Source organism: Nomascus leucogenys, chromosome 9 (assembly GCF_006542625.1).
Source record: "Nomascus leucogenys isolate Asia chromosome 9, Asia_NLE_v1, whole genome shotgun sequence".
NCBI lineage: Eukaryota > Metazoa > Chordata > Mammalia > Primates > Hylobatidae > Nomascus > Nomascus leucogenys.
In genome coordinates, this window is record NC_044389.1 from 107,308,690 (window position 1) to 107,326,666 (window position 17,977).

At 40.1% G+C, this 17,977-nt stretch overlaps 1 protein-coding gene across 2 annotated transcripts in view; it reads right to left on the bottom strand.

The window, feature by feature from the left end:
• Window positions 1-17,977, bottom strand: part of TAF3 (TATA-box binding protein associated factor 3) — a 203,727-nt gene that overhangs the window by 37,617 nt on the left and 148,133 nt on the right. Inside the window, exons 3-4 of one of the 2 annotated variants that reach the window (XM_030819334.1) lie at window positions 13,481-15,300; window positions 1,982-2,064 (exon numbers count right to left, since the gene is read on the bottom strand). In XM_030819334.1, coding sequence (XP_030675194.1) covers window positions 1,982-2,064; window positions 13,481-15,300 — 1,903 coding nt within the window. Of the gene's footprint in view, window positions 1-1,981; window positions 2,065-13,480; window positions 15,304-17,977 lie in introns of both variants that reach the window. The other variant, XM_030819333.1, reaches the window with a different exon arrangement.

The window sequence follows — 17,977 nt, forward strand, 5'->3', positions numbered from 1 at the left end:
GTTCAGTGGCACGATCTCGGCTCACTGCAAGCTCCGCCTCCCAGGTTCATGCCATTCTCCTGCCTCAGCCTCCCAAGTAGCTGGGACTACAGGCGCCTGCCACCACACCTGGCTCATTTTTTGTATTTTTAGTAGAGAAGGGGTTTCACCATGTTAGCCAGGATGGTCTCGATCTCCTGACCTTGTGATCTGTCTGCCTCGGCCTCCCAAAGTGTTGGGATTACAGGCGTGAGCCACCACACCTGGCTGCCTTTTATTTTTTATTTTTACAGACAGGGTCTGGCTCTGTTGCCCAGGCTGGAGTGCAGTGGGCATGATCATAGCTCACAGTAGCCTTGAACTCCTGGCCTCAAGTGATCTTCCTGCCTCAGCCTCCGAAGTAACTGGGACTACAGGCACAGCCTACCACACCTGGCTTTTCAATGCCTTTTAACAAATCTTATTCCTTTAAAGGGTATGAGCAGGCCAAGCTTCTGTGTGGGAGTCAAGATTAAGTAATGGTGAGTTACTGAGAAATGGGAATAAATATAAACTGCAGGAGAAAAGTACTTGTTGAATGATGGATAACAACATCTTCCTCTTAGAGAAATGAGCCCATATGCAGAATTTGCATGGAGATGGAAGATTTACTTTGGTTAGGTCTTCTCTGAGCTCTACTGGTTAAGGGATGAGGACATTCTTCATGCTTCTGTAGGTAAGATAGGGGCACTAGGTATACCAGATAGCTGGTTTCAAAAGCACTGAATCCACAGGATTTTTGCTGCATTTCCTAGGTCTCTACTGGCACAACCAAAAAGAGTAATGTGGAAATTATCTAGAGAATTTAGGTGAGAAAAACAGAAGCCATCGGATTTTCTCCTTTAAATCTTCAGAGGGGTATACACTCCCCTGGAAAACCAAGTTGCCTCTCTGCTCACATTCATCAGAATCATCCTGGACTTTTTCTTTGCACTACATGTGGAATCGACAGAAGCAACAGTATCAATACATGTAACTTTTAAGATGAAATGAACCACTGAGAATACAAAGCAAATATTCTGTCCTCTATCTACTAAATAAATTCATGGCTCCTACTCTCACTTTTATGGCTAAAAATTGAATGTAAATGGAATGCCTTGTAAGCCTATTTTCAACACAATATTTGATTGCAATGTAAACTGCATTTTCAGGGTTAATGGGAAAAATAAGGTTGTAGAATTTTTATCTTGTGTATTTTATTTAAATGATGCATAATATGCTTTTAGAACAAGGAGAATGATTTTCAACATGAGTTACAAAAAATAAATCAATGTTTCATTATCTTATTAGGATCAGGTAAGAGCACTGTAGTCCTTAATGTTTCCCCAAAAAATGAATAAAAAAAAAATATCCAACAGATTAACTGTGAAGACGAGTGGGTTGATATGATGATTCCATGAAAATTAAGACAAATAAACAGCAAACGTGGGGTTTACAGTTCTAGGGCTTTCTTAAAAAAAAAAGAGTGGACTAAGTCATCAGTTGTGACTATTACATACTGTCTCTCCAAGCCTTTGGCGTATCTTTGTTTTACAGGTACAGAATAAAACCATATGCCATCTGAGCAAAAAGAGAATCTTTGTTCTTTGTCATGGTGACAGATACTATGTACTTGGGAAAGTGTAGCATTGCATCCACCTGGGTGTAACGTGGCAGTAAGTCCATTCAGTACAGAGTTCCTTATTTTTCAGATAACTGGGACCTTAAAGACTATACAGAAATAACGTCAGGTGCTAGTCTTTAAAAAAGAGAAAAAGAACAAGAAAAAAAAATCCTTTAAGTCAAATAAAGGAAAAAGCATTTACTCTGTGAAAGAAACCAATACAAACTTGAAAACGAAGAGTTCTAAAAATAAAGCTTGACCCTACAGGTTCATACCTGGGAGAAGCTTGTGGAGTTCTAAGTCCCTTAGGAAAGAGTAGAGAAGGTTAAGTTTCATTTGATTCAAAACGTTTATACTTACATCTTGTCTTGGCCAGCACCGACTCGGAGAGTTAATCTGGGGATAACTGGACTCGGGGCCAGAGCGACTGGTTCCACTTTTATCTGTGGAAGTTAGCACATTAAAATTCAATATGGTTTTTCAACAAAAGTACCTCCCTACCACTTATCCTACTCTCCCACTCCCACAAACTGAGTTAAAAAGTTGAAGCCTTAAATATGGCTAAAATTTAGACAAAAAGACAATCTGGGCCATTCTGTACAACTGAAGGCTACCTGGCATCATGAGAAATTCTGCAAACTTCAATCATGTTATATAAATATGGTAGTTATTTCTATTTGTTTGGGGTAACTTTTGGACTTAATTATATTGTTAAAATTTTTAAACAAAAATTGTTACCTAGATCATTTTTGGTGGAGCACTTAAATAATTACCAGACTTAATATAAACAGAAAAAACTGCAATGATGTCTTCCCTATAAGATAAAAGCATCTGTTTATGGAACTTGACAAACATTAAACTCATCTTAAGTTTGCATTATTAAATGAGAAAGTTGAAATACTAAGTGTAATTGTACCATTCAACTGTTCAATTTTTGGCTAGGGGTAAAACAATCTGAAATGCTGTAAAAGAAAACAAAAACAGGCAGGGTGTGGTGGCTCATGTCTGTAATCTCAGCACTTTGGGAGGCCTGAGGCAGGCAGATCACGAGGTCAGGAGTTCGAAATCAGTTTGGCCAACATGGTGAAACTAAAAATACAAAAAATTAGCTGGGCGTGGTGGCGGGCGCCTGTAGTCCCAGCTACTCAGGAGGCTGAGGCAGGAGAATGGTGTGAACCCAGGAGGCGGAGCTTACAGTCAGCCGAGATCATGCCACTGCACTCCAGCCTGGGCAACAGAGCGAGACTCCGTCTCAAAAAAAAAAAAAAAAAAAAAATTAGCCAGGCATGGTGGTGGGCTCCTATAGCCCCATCTACTCAAGAGGCTGAGGCAGGAGAATCGCTTGAACTTAGAAGGCGGAGGTTGCAGTGAGCCGAGATTGTGCCACTGCACTCCATCCTGGGTGACAGAGCAAGACTCCATCTTAAAAAAAAAAAAAAAAAAAGAAAGAAAACGAAAACAGATATTCTCTTTTGGAATGGATTTGTGGTGAAGGCAATGGCTGCCAAATAAGATAAAGACCTCAGAAAGATCTGACCTGTTCGTCAGAAGAGAACACAGAAACTAAGTCTGATGTTAAAGGGTCTCTTCACAATTGTTGGTTTGCAGATCATATAATCAACATTTTGAATTAACAAGCTAAACAAAAGCTCTGCATTTCCAAATTATTGTCTATCTCTGAGTCTTTCGGTGGGGCGGTAGGATTGGTATTTTTGGTGGGATGGTTCTTTGTTGTAAGGAACTGTCCCAAGCACTGCCAGATGTTTAATGTCACTGGTTCACTGTTAGTCACCGACTAGTTGCAAGATTAATTTATGTATTTCAAGCTCAAGAATTACATCATAATAGAATAGTATAGTGGTTCTCAAGGGGAACACAGAAAATAATGATCAACATATCATAAAGTTAATATAGTACATGTAGATCAAATCTATTATTTTCTCATATGTATTTATCTGTCTCTTCCTAGAGTTGTTTTTCAAATCCCTCAGCCCATCAAGATCTACTGCTTCGACAGCTCCCTTGCATGGTGCCTGCATGCAGGAGATGCTCAGCAGACATTTGTTGAATTATCAACTTATCTTGCCCCAACCCTTTTGCCTCTTAGTTATTCCACCATACATCCAGGACCAACCTAAAACCATCCCCCAGAGCACTGAGTGATACCAAAGAACATTTTTAATTTCAGCTTCATGTATGCCTCCAATACTAGCTGTTTACCAGCTAACCCAGCTAAGGGCAGAGCCCATGCGCGTTTGGCTTACTGCTATTTTCTAGTGCCTGTCTCAGGATCTGACACTACTAAGTCTTAAGATAAGTGTAAAGCATGAATATGAAGAAATGATTTCAATCTTTAGCACTTTCAAGACTCTTCCCATGACCTTCTTTCCCCTTCTACACATCCAACTCCACAGGAAATACCAGTGAGGCCACCAGTATTGAAGGAGAGCTCCTTCAATTCCCTACAAACTTCTCTGTGCCCACAATTACACTAGCATCTGTCTCCTGCTGTCTTCTAAAGAAGCTTTCTCTATCATCTGCTTATTTACGGTATCTTCAGTCTTTCTGTTCCATGAATTATTTTCATCTCTTTTTTTTTTTTGAGAAAGTCTTGTTTTGTCACCAGGCTGGAGTGCAGTGGCAATCTCGGCTCACTGCAACCTCCGACTCCCGGGTTCAAGCGATTCTCCTGCCTCAGCCTCCCGAGTAGCTGGGATTACAGGCGCCCACCACCACGCCCAGCTAATTTTTGTATTTTTAGTAGAGATGGGGTTTCGGGGTTTCACTGTGTTGGCCAGGATGGTTTTGATCTCCTGACCTCGTGATCTGCCCGCCTTGGCCTCCCAAAGTGCTGGGATTACAGGCATGAGCCACTGTGCCTGGCCTTCATCTCACTTTTAAATGTGCTCCACTCCATCTTAAATATTTTCTCAACTTCTCTTCAACCTCTAGCTAACAAATTCTCACACATTTCGATCTTCACTTCATTGTCTGTTTTCTCACTTCTTCTTCATTCCTCAACCCTTGTCAACGTCCTCATGTCCCAGCATGTTTTCCCATTATAGGTCTTCTCATGCTCCTTCCTTCTCCTTTACAAACTCCTCTTCTTTCACCCAACCTTACTTGGCCCTCTCCTCTTGTCATGCTACAGTTTCTTTAGTGATCTCATCCCTGCCCACAGTTTGAACAGTAAGTTTAAAATACGTCTTCAAAATTTCTGTCTGGATTAGCACTGATTGACACTAAGGTCAAAATATGAAGTTGCCTATTAAACATTTTCAACTAAATATCCTATAAGTATTTCATCTCATCACACTGAAATCTTAACTTATCAACTTGCCCACAAACTGCCCCTTCCCCCTAGCCAACTTCACTCTTGGCTGATGTCTTCTTCACTTACCTGGTCCTGTAGACAGTATGGTCCAGGGTCAAGGGTCATGAGGGGGATGGGTGGCGGGTGGAGCAAGACCCATGCATAACTAGTTAGTGTTCAAGTCTCGTGTGTGTGTGTGTGTGTGTGTGTGTGTGTGTGTGTGTGTGTGTGTTTGAGAAGGAATCTCGCTCTGTCACCCAGGCTGGAGTTCAGTGGCACGATCTCGGCTCACCACAACCTCCACCTCCTGGGTTTAAGTGATTCTCCTGCCTCAGCCTCCCGAGTAGCTGGGATTACAGGTGCATGCCACCATGCCCGGCTACTTTTTGTATTTGTATTAGAGACAGGGTTTCACCATGCTGGCTAGGGTGGTCTCAAACTCCTGATCTCGTGATCTGCCCGCCTCAGCCTCCCAAAGTGCTGGGATAACAGGTGTGAGCCACCGTGCCTGGCTGTCTCCAATATATTTTTTAAATGAAGAGTTTTATATCTAAACAAATCTGAAAACAAATGGTCCAGTCTTTATCTTATAAACTATTTAAGACTTCCTCATCTTTCTGTGTTATCTGTGGAAGAATAAACAAATATAACAAAAATAAACAAACATTTACAAGCTACCTATAATTTGCCAGGCATTGTGCTTGGTTATATTCCCGATGTGCTCATTAAGGTTTTTTAAAAACAAACATGTAGGGTAGATAGTGTGGGTTTCATTTTACAGGTAAACTGATCATATATGGATAAACCATTTTTCCTTTCTTTTCCATTTTGTTTTCCTTTTCTGTTCTGAGGTCACACAAATAGCAAAACTGAGATGGAATGCAGTCTTTTTGATTCACAGAATGAAAAATTATATGAAGTTCTTATATTCTTCAACTCTAACAATTTTAGGGTTACATAGTCATCAGTGATGAGGTATTAGAAGTGATATTTCTTATTTGTTCAACTGACAACACTAGCATGTACGCATTCCAATAACCTTTTCTTAAGCTCGATTTTAAAATAAAGCTCTTTGACCTACCTTTTAAAAAATTCTGCTCTACTATTATTGAGTTGTGTGTTTGGCCCATTTTTATTACCATAACACCCAATAATGATAACTTACACTTGTATAGCACTTGGTGAACTGTGTCCTATTTACATTATTCAACTCTATCTTCACAACTCTATAGGGTAATGCGGATGGTGTTATTATTCCCACGTAAGAGCTCAGAAAGAGTAAGTGCTTCACCTAGAGTTACAAAGTTAGTAAGTAAATGGCCTAAATCCAGGTCTCCTGACACCAAATTCATCTCCTGTTCACCCTACTGCTCCTTAACTCTCTGACGCACATTGTGAGTCCTTTTTCTGATAATGTTGATGGCTTACACGGAGCTATTCAATTTATTTGTCAATATCTCTTATGATAAATGACACATATTTGTGAGATGGCTGGGGTTAGTTGTAAATTTTGTTCTCCATGGGAGGCTAACTAGTTTATATGGAAAATGACATTAACCTTGGCCCCACCTTCACTCAACTAAACTAGCTGGGTTTTCAACGCTGTCTTAAATGGCTTGGCAGGACAAAGGAATCAAGACATGGTCTGTTTATTATCTACTATAAAAAAACCCTAAATAATACAATATGTAAAAATTAAGTAAACAAAAGTGGAAACACATAAGTTAGATTTAAAATAGTATAAATGTGCCCTGAAGGCAACAAGTATTCAGTCAACTGGTTGAATTAATGAATGATTCACAGCCTGCTATCTTGGCTCAAAGTTTCATCTGTAATTACAGTGGTTGTATCATCTAAACACAGATGCCTCTGACAGGAAAAGAGGGAGCTATTAATTATATCACATAACTGGGATTGTCCCAGGCAAACGAGGAGATATCTAAAAACTACTTAAATACTTTTATTTCATTCCTAAAAACAAGTTAAATTAGATTTAACTTGAGAAAATTCAAGGGATTGTAGAAAAAGATTAATGAGGATGCTAATAATACACATACAGAAAGTACAATTTCTAAATTAAAATTTCTTCCCGGATTTTTGTTTCCATTAACTTTATCTGTGTGCTCACCAAAACAAAAAGAGGCATTTCCTACAATCATAAAATAATTTCTCACGTGCACTTCCCAGAAAACAACAAACAAAAGGATGACTTCAATCACTCAGATGACACAACTAATGCCATCTTTTAATAGCATCAAGCCAAAATCTGGGGCCATGATGAGCTTTTAAGGGTTAAAATAAAAGAACAGCACTTTGGAGTAATGCTGAGAATTGGGGCACGCAGAAGAGCATTTACAGTGGATTACTAAGCTTCCCAATTCACCAAAGAGGTGAAGTCCAGCAATATAAGACTCCTTTGTAGCTAACTAAAAATACATTGTCAGTGGATTTGTCCAGTTTTATGTAGAAGCAATACTTCTTTCACCTGAACTAATACTAGTAGTCATATAAGCCCCTTATTGCCATGTGCTGCATTTTTTTTGTTAATCTTCAAGGATTTAGCTTCTTTGCCACATACCTCAGGGCACCAACTGATAAAGCTCTAACTCTCCATTTTTCCAGGACACCAGCAGTGCGGCCTTGCAAAAAATGAAAATCGCTCAAGAGATTTAAAGGGGAAATTTATTTTTAAAATCCTGACTTGAAGCAAAGAGGTGGATTTTTAAAAAGCTTATCTATAAAGAATCAGTTCAAATTTAAATTCTATCTTGAAACTCTTTCATGCATTCCAGCTTTAAAGTTTATCTTTTGACAGGGACTTTCTGCAAAGGTAATGGGCAGCTTTGTCAATATAATCTGTCCAAGGTTTTTTATTTTTTTATTTTTTAATGTTAAACTCCTTTCATTAAAAAAAAAAAACCATATATGTATACTAGCTAGGGTAGCAGCAAATTTAGCAAGTGCTAGTTCAGATTCCCATCTATGCCAGTATGTTAGAAAAAAACTCACAAATAGTACTGATGAAAGCTCAACAGAATAATCTAACATTTGGATGCTGAACTATGGCTGTAACCATCTTGTATTTCTCAGCAATTAAAGTCTTCACATTATTTCCATGTAGAAACACAGTCTAAGTAAACTCTGATAACTATTTACAATATTAAACAGAGAGTCGGAGGATGTGCAGTTGTGGTTAAGTATAACAAGTGCCATCCCATGTAGACAGCTGAGACAGAACATGAGCTTTCCCGTCCGTGCTCAGAGTGTAGAGTCAGAAAGGCTGGGAGCTGGCCTTGGGTAAACTACAAATTTGAATATACTCATTTAAACATTAAGTTTCTTGTTTTCTCCTGGAACATACAGTTATGAGAAACAGGAAGGAAATATTTCCCTCCCCTTTATTGGGTTTATTTACAAAAAAAACCCTTCATTTCACTAATTAATTACAATAGCTGATGAGAAAAGACTTGGAATGAGACTACATTACTTCAAACAAAAGAGGAAAAGGATGAAAACCCTTCCTTAAAGGCACAAAACAATTAGATGATTTATCATTCTCTAAAGAACAAACCGTTTAAATTTAATAAAGATTATTTGGGGGCAAATCCTACAGGACTTGGGGATAAAGAAATATTAAAATTTTTAATTGTTCTGATTGCTAAAGTCATCAAAGTGTAAAGGATATCCCTTTCCTGCTCTTTAAAATATGGCAGTTAAACAGGTGCTCTCTAAGGTATCTCCAGAAACTAACATTTTATAAAATCATGATGTCCCCTTACTGTCAAGCATCAAACCATTCCTATCCCCCTCATTTGCATTTGTCACTTAGGTCACCAAAGCAGACTGAGGTAAGTGGCTGAGAAGGCCATTCTGGGCAGTAAAGAACAGAGGCCTCGGGCAGACAGGCCTGGGTCCCCTCCCCTCACGGGCTGCAGCAAGGTACTCGACCATTCTGTGCAGTTTTCTCAATTGTAAAACAGGAACCACTACACCAAACCCTCAGAGCTGTTGGGAGAATTAAATCATTGAATTCTGGCAAGGCCTGGGACCTATAGGCACTCAAGAGGTGGTAGATGCTAACATCACTTACTATCGAGTTAGTTTATTCAGTAGCCGAAGTACAAATAAAACAATTCCTCAATCAACAGGATAAAAAATGTTGAGAATCCTTTCTAGAATTTATGGGCTTTCCATTATCGACAACTCCCAATTATGCATGGGTTGGTCATCAACACTATTGAATATGCGTATGAAAATTCAGGAACTGTTATAGTCCTCTACTCATCTTAATTAAATGACACAAACTGCTCTTCATTTAGTGTTTTCTTAGAGAAGACAGAAGAGAAGGCCTCTGAAGCCAGAATATTCTTCGAGAAGGTATGAAACTACTGTTTTTAAGCAGAGATAAGTTAAACTTTAGAATGCTGCTGTCTCTTCCTAGTTTTGAATGGGAGGAAGGAGACGGAGGAAGGAAGCAGAGGGTCTGCGAGGATGAGAGGTTGGTGAATAACAAGTGGCAGAGCTGGAATTTCCACCCGGGTCAGTGTGGCTGCCAAAGCCATGCTCCCCCAGCCAGCACTGGACTTATTTATCTACAGATGGTGGGTGATGTCAGCATTTTTGGGGTGAAACTCTACTGTGCCTTTCCAGATCATATTCGAACATAAAAACAGATTCCCCAATTTGACAGATGGATTTTGGCTTACCTTCTGTTTAAGAATATAGGTATAACCATCCAGTTCCACTAACATAAATTTTAAAATGCATTTATTTTTTCAAAATGATCCTCCCTCCAAAAATCACTTAAAAGAACAAGAGGAAATTTTAATTAAAGTAATCCTGTATATTCATCTAAACCCCAAAGATCCATGCGATATATACACTGACCCACATAGAAACAAAAATTTTAATAAAACATTTTTTAAAATTTTATTTAATCCCAAATGTGACAGTATTAACAACAATTTTAAACTGTTCTGAAATGTATTGTTAGATTTATCACTGCTACAACTATTATGGCTGTGACTGCAATTGGATAATATAAGTGCTCTTAACATGTCTTTTTTTTTTTTAAGACAGGGTCTCACTCTGTTGCCCAAGCTGAAGTGTAGTGGTGCTATCCTCCCACCTCAGCCTCCCAAGTAGCTGGGACTCCAGCTGTGCAACACCATGCCTAGTTAATTTTAAAAAATAGTTTTTTTTTTTTTTTTTTTTGGAGAGACAGTCTCACTATGTTGCCTAGGCTGGTTTCACATTCCTGGCCTCAAGTAATCCTCCTGCCTTGGCCTCCTAAAGTATTGGGAGCATGAGCCACTGCACCTGGCCATTAACATGTGTTTTATAAAAAGTTAATGTGGTTCTATTTTAAATAAGTGACAGTCTAGAGTCCCAGCCCTGACCAGGTGTCTGACTGCCCACAAACGGGAACTAAAAGCCCGCATAACTCACCACTCTCTGGATTTATCATCATTAACAGAAAAACAATTTGAACTTCTTATGGTGAGTTACCAACCAAATGATTTCACTTATTCCATTTTAATATAATATAGAAAAGTGTGGTAGTGAGGACCATAAATTATAGCATCTGACAGCCTGGACTGAAATTTTGGCTCCTGTTCAATGACTTACTAGATGTGTGATCTTGGGCAAGTCTATTAATCTCTCTAAGCCTTAGTTTCTCATCTTGAAGTGATAATAATTACAGCATCTATCTTAGAGGGTTGTGTAAGGAATTAAAGTGCTTACTTAGCATGGTGTTTAGCACATAGTAATTACTCAGTGTTAACTATAACTGTTTTGCTGTGTTTAGTGTTCTTATCATTATCTCTAAAGATGAAATACTTAAGGATTAAAGAAGCTAAAAAACTTGTCCTGGATCTTATTCCAGGTCTGCTGGATTCCAAAGCCCAAAGCTCCTTCTACCTACCATGCAAATTCCTTTTTAATTAATCACATCTTTATTGGTTCTTGGTATTGGCTTTATAAGCAGGTAAAATAAATGTGGAGATTGAAAAATTTAAACAAATGCTCTTGCTTGCTGATCTGGGTCAGTGTTTGGGAGAGTTGCTCTTGGGCAGGATGATGAGAAGGGAAAACAAGATTGTGGCCTTCATTCTTTTGGCTGAAGACATTTTCTTGGGGCAGCTTAGATATGTCTCACTTTAGTTTTAAACTTTGGTGCCTTACTTCTGTAGATTTGTAGGAAAATTCTTGGACCATATGGAACTGCATTTCAGGTGTATTTTTGTTTACTCATATGCCGTGGTGCTTGGGGAATTTAAATAGGGTTGAAGAAAGGGAAGTCTTAACGTTTATGTTAGTATCCCAATTTCTACTCCTTGTCAATGGCATTTCCATGGGTTGTCCTAACCTTTATCCTTTCCTATTTGTATCAAGAGCTAATATTCCAAAGAATGCCAAGGAAGCAGAATAATTTTTAAAACCTATTAATAGCTGACCTGCCCATATTAACACAGGCTAGCTGATACGGTCCAATGGAGCAGCGATCTCCAGGTTCCTACATTTTATCGTTTGATTCAGAATGGAACACCCTCTCCATCTGCTGACATTTACGCGTCAGATATGGTACTAAGCACACCCTGTATGTTCTCATTTAATCCGTATATAAATGACTTACCCATTTCACAAAAGTCAGGATCTGAACTCAGGTCTAACTCTCTAGACATTACTATTTATTATTTATAAAGGTCTTATACGATAGCTGAATTTTCTACATTTTTATCTTTTGCCATGTACCTGCTCCATAGCCCAGCAAAACTGATCCAAGAACGTGTATCTTTCTCTCAGGTGGACTCTGTGCTTCGAGGGACTGAGCCTTTGCCTTCCACCAAGGTGGTCTGAGGGACTTTTCTTCCCTAAAGTCAGGTAGATGCTGTAGAAAGGCATGGGACTGCTGTTACAAACCTAATCTGATGGCTTCACTCAAATTCATAACAGCTGTTGAAACAACTCCATTGACTTTCCAAAGTGAAGATGGTGGTGAAAGCAAGTCCCGTTTGATTTACTGAGGGCTCAGCTGCCAAGTTACTAGGTACACGAGGGATAAATGACTAGCTGCTGTCAGGCAGCGTCTCTAACAACAAACACCTCACCATGTGAAGTCTCTCTGCAGTGTAACTGACCTGGCTCTTGCTAGGTGTGTCATCCTGATCTTGGACAAGTCACTCTCTCAGGCTCAGTTTCTCTTCCATAAATATCGATAATAATACCTGCTGGACCTATGTCACAGGTGTGTTAGGAGGAGAAAATAAGGTGTATGGATCTGCTTTAAAACCTGACAACTACCATATAGAAATTGCATAATAATATAATAAAATGATTTTTAAAAGGGAAATAAGAGTTGGATGCCTGTGTCTTGTTAACCTGTCAATGTTCAGTTATTGATATCAGAATTCCCATTTCACTTTTTAATATTTTAGGATAGCCAAAGAGAACAAAGAAAGAATCAAGGTAGGCAGAAAAATGGGAGTTGCCATTACTGCTGTCAACTACACTCATTTTTCTAGGTAAGTTTGAAGTTAAAAATACTCCAAATTTATTGGTAATATATCTGCTGCAGGTCAAATACATCAAATTTTATCATCTGAAAAAAATTACTGGATATTATTTTGTGGCCAAGCTCAAAGAGGATAACTTTTAGAGGGCAGGGAAAGGATCATTAGGAGCTCTGGGCTGGCACTATGAATAGATATTTTTTCAGAAAGTTTACGAGAAATTTTCAAATAACCCAGCCGGCTGCTGTAATCCAAGAAACCACGGACTGAAAAGCAAAGCTGGGTAAGCAGAGGTCACACTGAGGCCCCAGCGCCTACAAAACTGCAGGGTTTCTATCAGTTTCTCTGGCTGTACGCTAGGAAATGAAGTCTGACTTACTGAGATGGTCAAACATTTCTGCCATGTGGGATTACTTTCTGCCCACTCACCAGGCTGCCAGATCAGCCTAGATACTCAGAAATGTGCCCTTATCTTATTAAAGCAGAAAACGGAAGGAATAAAAGATGCTATGGAAAGTTCTGTAGACAGCCATAATCCTAAACACATGCCCAAATGGCTCACCAGAAAGAAAACCAAGGCAGTGGTCCTTCCACGGGCCTTGCTGTCCTCTTAAAATAGTGCTGTGGTTCTGCATGCTTTTAGAAACATGGATGCTGCCTTTCTCAATATTTGGGTGCAAAATATAATGCAGTAGACTTGATAATTCACACAAATATTATTCACAATTTAAGAACCCAGATTTGTTTTTTTTAAGCTGCCAGAGATCACTATAGCTAATAGAGAGTTTATAGTCTGTGATGAGATGCCTCTTAGGCTATGAATTTTTAACATCTGCTAGTGTGTTGAGGGCTTGACTACAGGTTTATGGGTTTTAGAATTAAAATCAAATTTTGTAACCTCATTATAAACATATTTCCACTTAAGCGATGGGTGATTTACACCCAGAATACAGATATAATTGTGGGCTTTGTTGACCTGTGCTTCTCACTAGGACTCTGTTGAGACAGGGCCAAAAATGAGAAACTGCTTACTTTTTCGTGCTTGTGTTTCTCCTTTTCCTTTTCTCTCTTCTCTCGCTCTCTCTTCTCTTTCTCTCTTTCCTTCTCCTTCTTCTCCTTCTCCTTCTCTTTCTCCTTCTTTTTCTTCTTCTCCTTTTTGTCCTTTTTCTTTTCTTTCTCCTTCGGCTTCTCTTTCTCCTCAAACAGTTTTTCCGGAAGCACTGGCAACAAAGACGGCAGCATGGCCGGGACCCTGGAGGCTGTGGCCGGGCTGAACAAGGGCAGGGCCAGCTCTTTTGGGGGCAACACCAGTGGGGGTGCTGGGGCTTTCATCTTATCTTCTCTGCCTTTATCTTTCACTTTTTCTTTCTCTCTCTTGTCTTTATCTTTCTTGCCTTTCTCTCTATCTTTCTTCTTATCTTTGTGCTTCTCTTTCTCCTTCCTCACAAGTCCATCTTTCAATTTCACTTTGGGATCAACATCTTCAAATTCTTTGATTTTAAACTTGTAGGGATCCGCCTCTTCCTCTTTAAGAAATTCCTTCCAGGGATACTTTGTTTCCCTGCCAGCTTCCTTGTCTTTCTCTTTCACTTTATCCTTCTCCTTACTTTTGTCCTTGTTCTTGTCTTTTTCCCTCTCCCTATCTCTCTGCTTTTCTTTCTTTTTCATTTTAGTCTTTAGTTCCTTTTTCAATTTCTTCTTTACCTCCACGGAGGAAGGCAGCTTGGTTTTCTCCTCATATACCTTGTGGAGAGGTTCGGGAGTGGGAGGAGACACTGACGGAGAAGAGATGTAAGGAAAGTTGGGGGGCATATTCGAAGGTGTTCCCAGTTTTGCTTTACGTACAACTTCATCAATGGAGGCATCCATTGTCCATGAGTTATCGGAACTTGAGGTTCCACCAGAAAGAGGCAGAGGAGTGGATCCTGACTTTGTGAAATTGTTCGCGGAAGTGGAAGCTTTGGGAGTGGTACACTCCGGGCCTGAAATTCTCTTAGGGCTAGTAAAAATGTCTCCTTCAGATTCCGATCCAGAAGAAAATTCGAAAGGATCTGGCTCTCGCTCAGCACAGGCTCGTGCAATCACAGCATCAATAGAGGCCTCAATCGTTTTATCCGCTACTACAGCCTTTTTCGGCTGATTCTCACTATTCAGTTTCCCAGCATCAGGGGGTGTCTGTGTTTGTTTTACCTGGATAGTCTCTTTACTGATTTTTTCACTGAGTGTAGCTGAAGGAGTCCTGTTGGGCGTTTCAGGTCTCACAGGTGTTTGGGGAATATGAGTCGTGACCTTGGGGCTCTTGGGACTCTTGGGGCTCTTGGAACGTCCAGGTGATTTCTTTTCTTTGGATACAGTTTTTGGTGATCGAATAGGACTTCCGACCACTGCTGGTGACTGGGCGGTTTTGGGTGATTTAGTCTTCTGTCCTGGAGAGCTAGTTTTAGTCTTTGTTTTAGGTGTAAATGACTTTGTTTCTAATGGTTTTGCAGTTGGCATTTGTGATTTTGCAACTGGAGCCAACATTGGCGGCTCAGGTGAGGGAGGTGCCAAGTCTCTATTGTCCTGTACATGGACTGGAGAAAGCATTGGTGGGATCTTTTGAGTATTTATTGAGCTGAGTGGCTCTCGAGCTTCCAATAACACAACATCTAGCGTGTCCCCTTTAGTGCTTAATAGCCGAGGCCGCTTCATGGCTGGCAGTTCTTCAGCTTCAGGACTATCCAGTGGTCTCTTGCCCAGGAAATTCTCATCATTAATAATTTCTTCCTCCTCCAATTCATCATCTTCTTCCAAGGGAACCTGCATGGCTTCTGCTGATGTGCCTCCATCAGTGGGCACCTGCTCTTCTTCTTCTTCTGGTAAAGGAAGAAAAAGGAAGAAAAAAATAAATATTATTGGAATGTAACGAAACCTAAGAAATAAAAACAATGCTTCAAACATGATTTCTTTTTTATTATTATACTTTAAGTTCTAGGGTACATAGGCACAATGTGTAGGTTTGTTACACAGGTATACATGTGCCCTGTTAATTTGCTGCACCCATCAACTCGTCATTTACATTAGGTATTTCTCCTAATGCTATCCCTCCCCCAGCCCCCGACCTCCCAACATGCGCCGGTGTGTGATGTTCCCCTCCCTGTGTCCATGTGTTCTCACTGTTCAACTCCCACTTATGAGTGAGAACATGCGGCGTTCAAACATGATTTCTAAAAAAAAAAAAGGAAATTATTGACAGTGTTTAAAAAGTAAGTTAGTTTTAAAGGATCTTCCAAACATGTGTGCATTCTTAAAAGAGTGGCAGTCAGTAACAGCAGATGTACAAATTGATCATCGTCCTTTCACATGGTCTGGCCCTAACCTCAGGATCTGGAAATTGCTCGGTATTTCCAGTTGGCCCTCTGTTGTTTCCTGAATTAATTCTTTTCCTAACCAGTAAACGCTGTCTTTCTCTATCTCCCTCTCACGCACACAGAAACACACGTGCGCACCCACATGCCCCTCTAAAAAACCAAGAGATGGATTATTATAGGACTTAGTATGGATTATTGTTATTATCAGGAATGACAGGAAGGTCATTTTAGGACTTTTATAACAAATTCATATACTACTTATGTCTTCTACTTTGCTTGCTTGATGTGAGCCACTTGGAGAGGGAGTACGGTGCAATGAAATACACTTGGTTTAGGCACATGACAAATGGTTTTTCCGCTAGAGTTATGGCACTAGAGAGCAACCAGCCTTAGGGACTCTCTCAACCTCTCTGAGCCTGTTTCCTAATCTTTCAAAAGGGAGCCAATGTTACTTACCCTGCCTACTTGGCTGAGTTTTTCTAAGATCAGATTATTTCTCCCAACACATATTAACTAAGCATATAATGCACAACGATAAAGTCTAAAAGAGCCACAGAAATAAATCATAACTAAAAGAGCTCACAGTTTAGTGCAGCAATAACGGATGTGTCTAGCCCACAGAAAGTGATCAGTGCCACAGACAGATAAAGTGCTACAGCAGGTCAAAGGAGAGACAGATCTCAGCGAGGTCAAGCATGCGGAGGAGGCTTGATTAATTATGCAGCGTTTGGGATACTTGGAGACTGGAAGTGGTGAAGTCCAGGACAAAGGGTCAGATGACAAAAGAGATGAAGGTGAAACACGGGGAGTGTTAAGAGAAACAGAAAATTATTTGTCTGGAAAGTAGAGTGCAAGGTGGGGAGCAGTACGAAGCAGGTTTAGTAAAGTTGCATCCAGATCCTACGACTTTTGAATTCCAGAAAAAGAAATATAATCTTTACTCTACTGGTAGTTTGGACCTGGAAGGACTTTAGACAACAGATAAAAACGTGTGGGGTATGTGTTGGGAAAAGTCGCACTGGCAGGAACACACATGATGGATGGGGGTGGGAGGTAATGGGTACTGAAGGAGAGCAATAACATGGGTTACTGAAGTGATGTGAGAGGCAGTAAGGGTCAGAGCCAGAACAGTGGAGACAATTAGGAAGCAGCAGAGGTGAAGGATATTCTGAGGATAGAATGGATAGAATCTGATAAATGATGAGGGTATAAGACTTGAGCAAGGACTCAAACACAATTTCAAAGCTTTGAGCCTGGATAGGCATGGTGGCTCATGCCTGTAATGCCAACATCTTGGGAGGCCGAGGGAGTAGGATTACCTGAGCCCAGGAGTTTGAAACCAGCCTGGGCAACATAGTGAGACCCCATCTTTACCAAAAAATACAAAAATTAGCTGGGCATTGTGGTGCGTGCCTGTAGTCCCAGCTACCTGGGAGACTGAGGTGCGAGGGTCACCTGAGCCCAGAAGGTTGAGGCTGCAATGAGCCGTGATTGCGCCACTGCACTCCAGCCTGGGCGACAGAGCGAGACCCTATTTTTAAAGAAAAAAAAAGGGAAAGAAAGCTTTGAGCCTTGGTGAGTGATAAATGTAGTGATGAACAGAAACAGGAAATAAGGAAATAGAAAAGGACAATGATTATTAGCTCAATCCCTAGACAAAGAGTTTGATGAACATTTAGTCTGTGCTGCCTACTCGGCAGCTGAAATATAATACAGATGATCAGAAAACAGGACACAATGCGTGAGAGAAAGAGCGTTGTTGAGATAACTAAAGTCACCATGATGGATGATATGAACAAGGAAGAAACAAGAGGAAACAGGCTCAGGTATTTTGAGGAATAACTATATATAAAAAGAAGAGGAAGAAGAACTAATGAAATACATGGAGGGTCAGATGTCAAAGAGATCAAGGGAGCAAGAGTTTTAACGCAGAAGGCAAGTGAACAAAGCCAAATGCTTAAGAGGTCAACGAGGATGAGGCCAACAGCAGAAGCCATGCTGCAAAAGCATGAAGGGGTGCACAGATAGAGAACAAGTGAGATGATGCATGGGAAAGAAAGTACTTAGTAAATCATAAAGAACATCACAACCTCATCAATTATGCTACCGATTCACGATAATGATGGCATCACCCACCAGGCCCCAAGTCAGGAAACTGGGGTGATTCTAGATTCTCTCC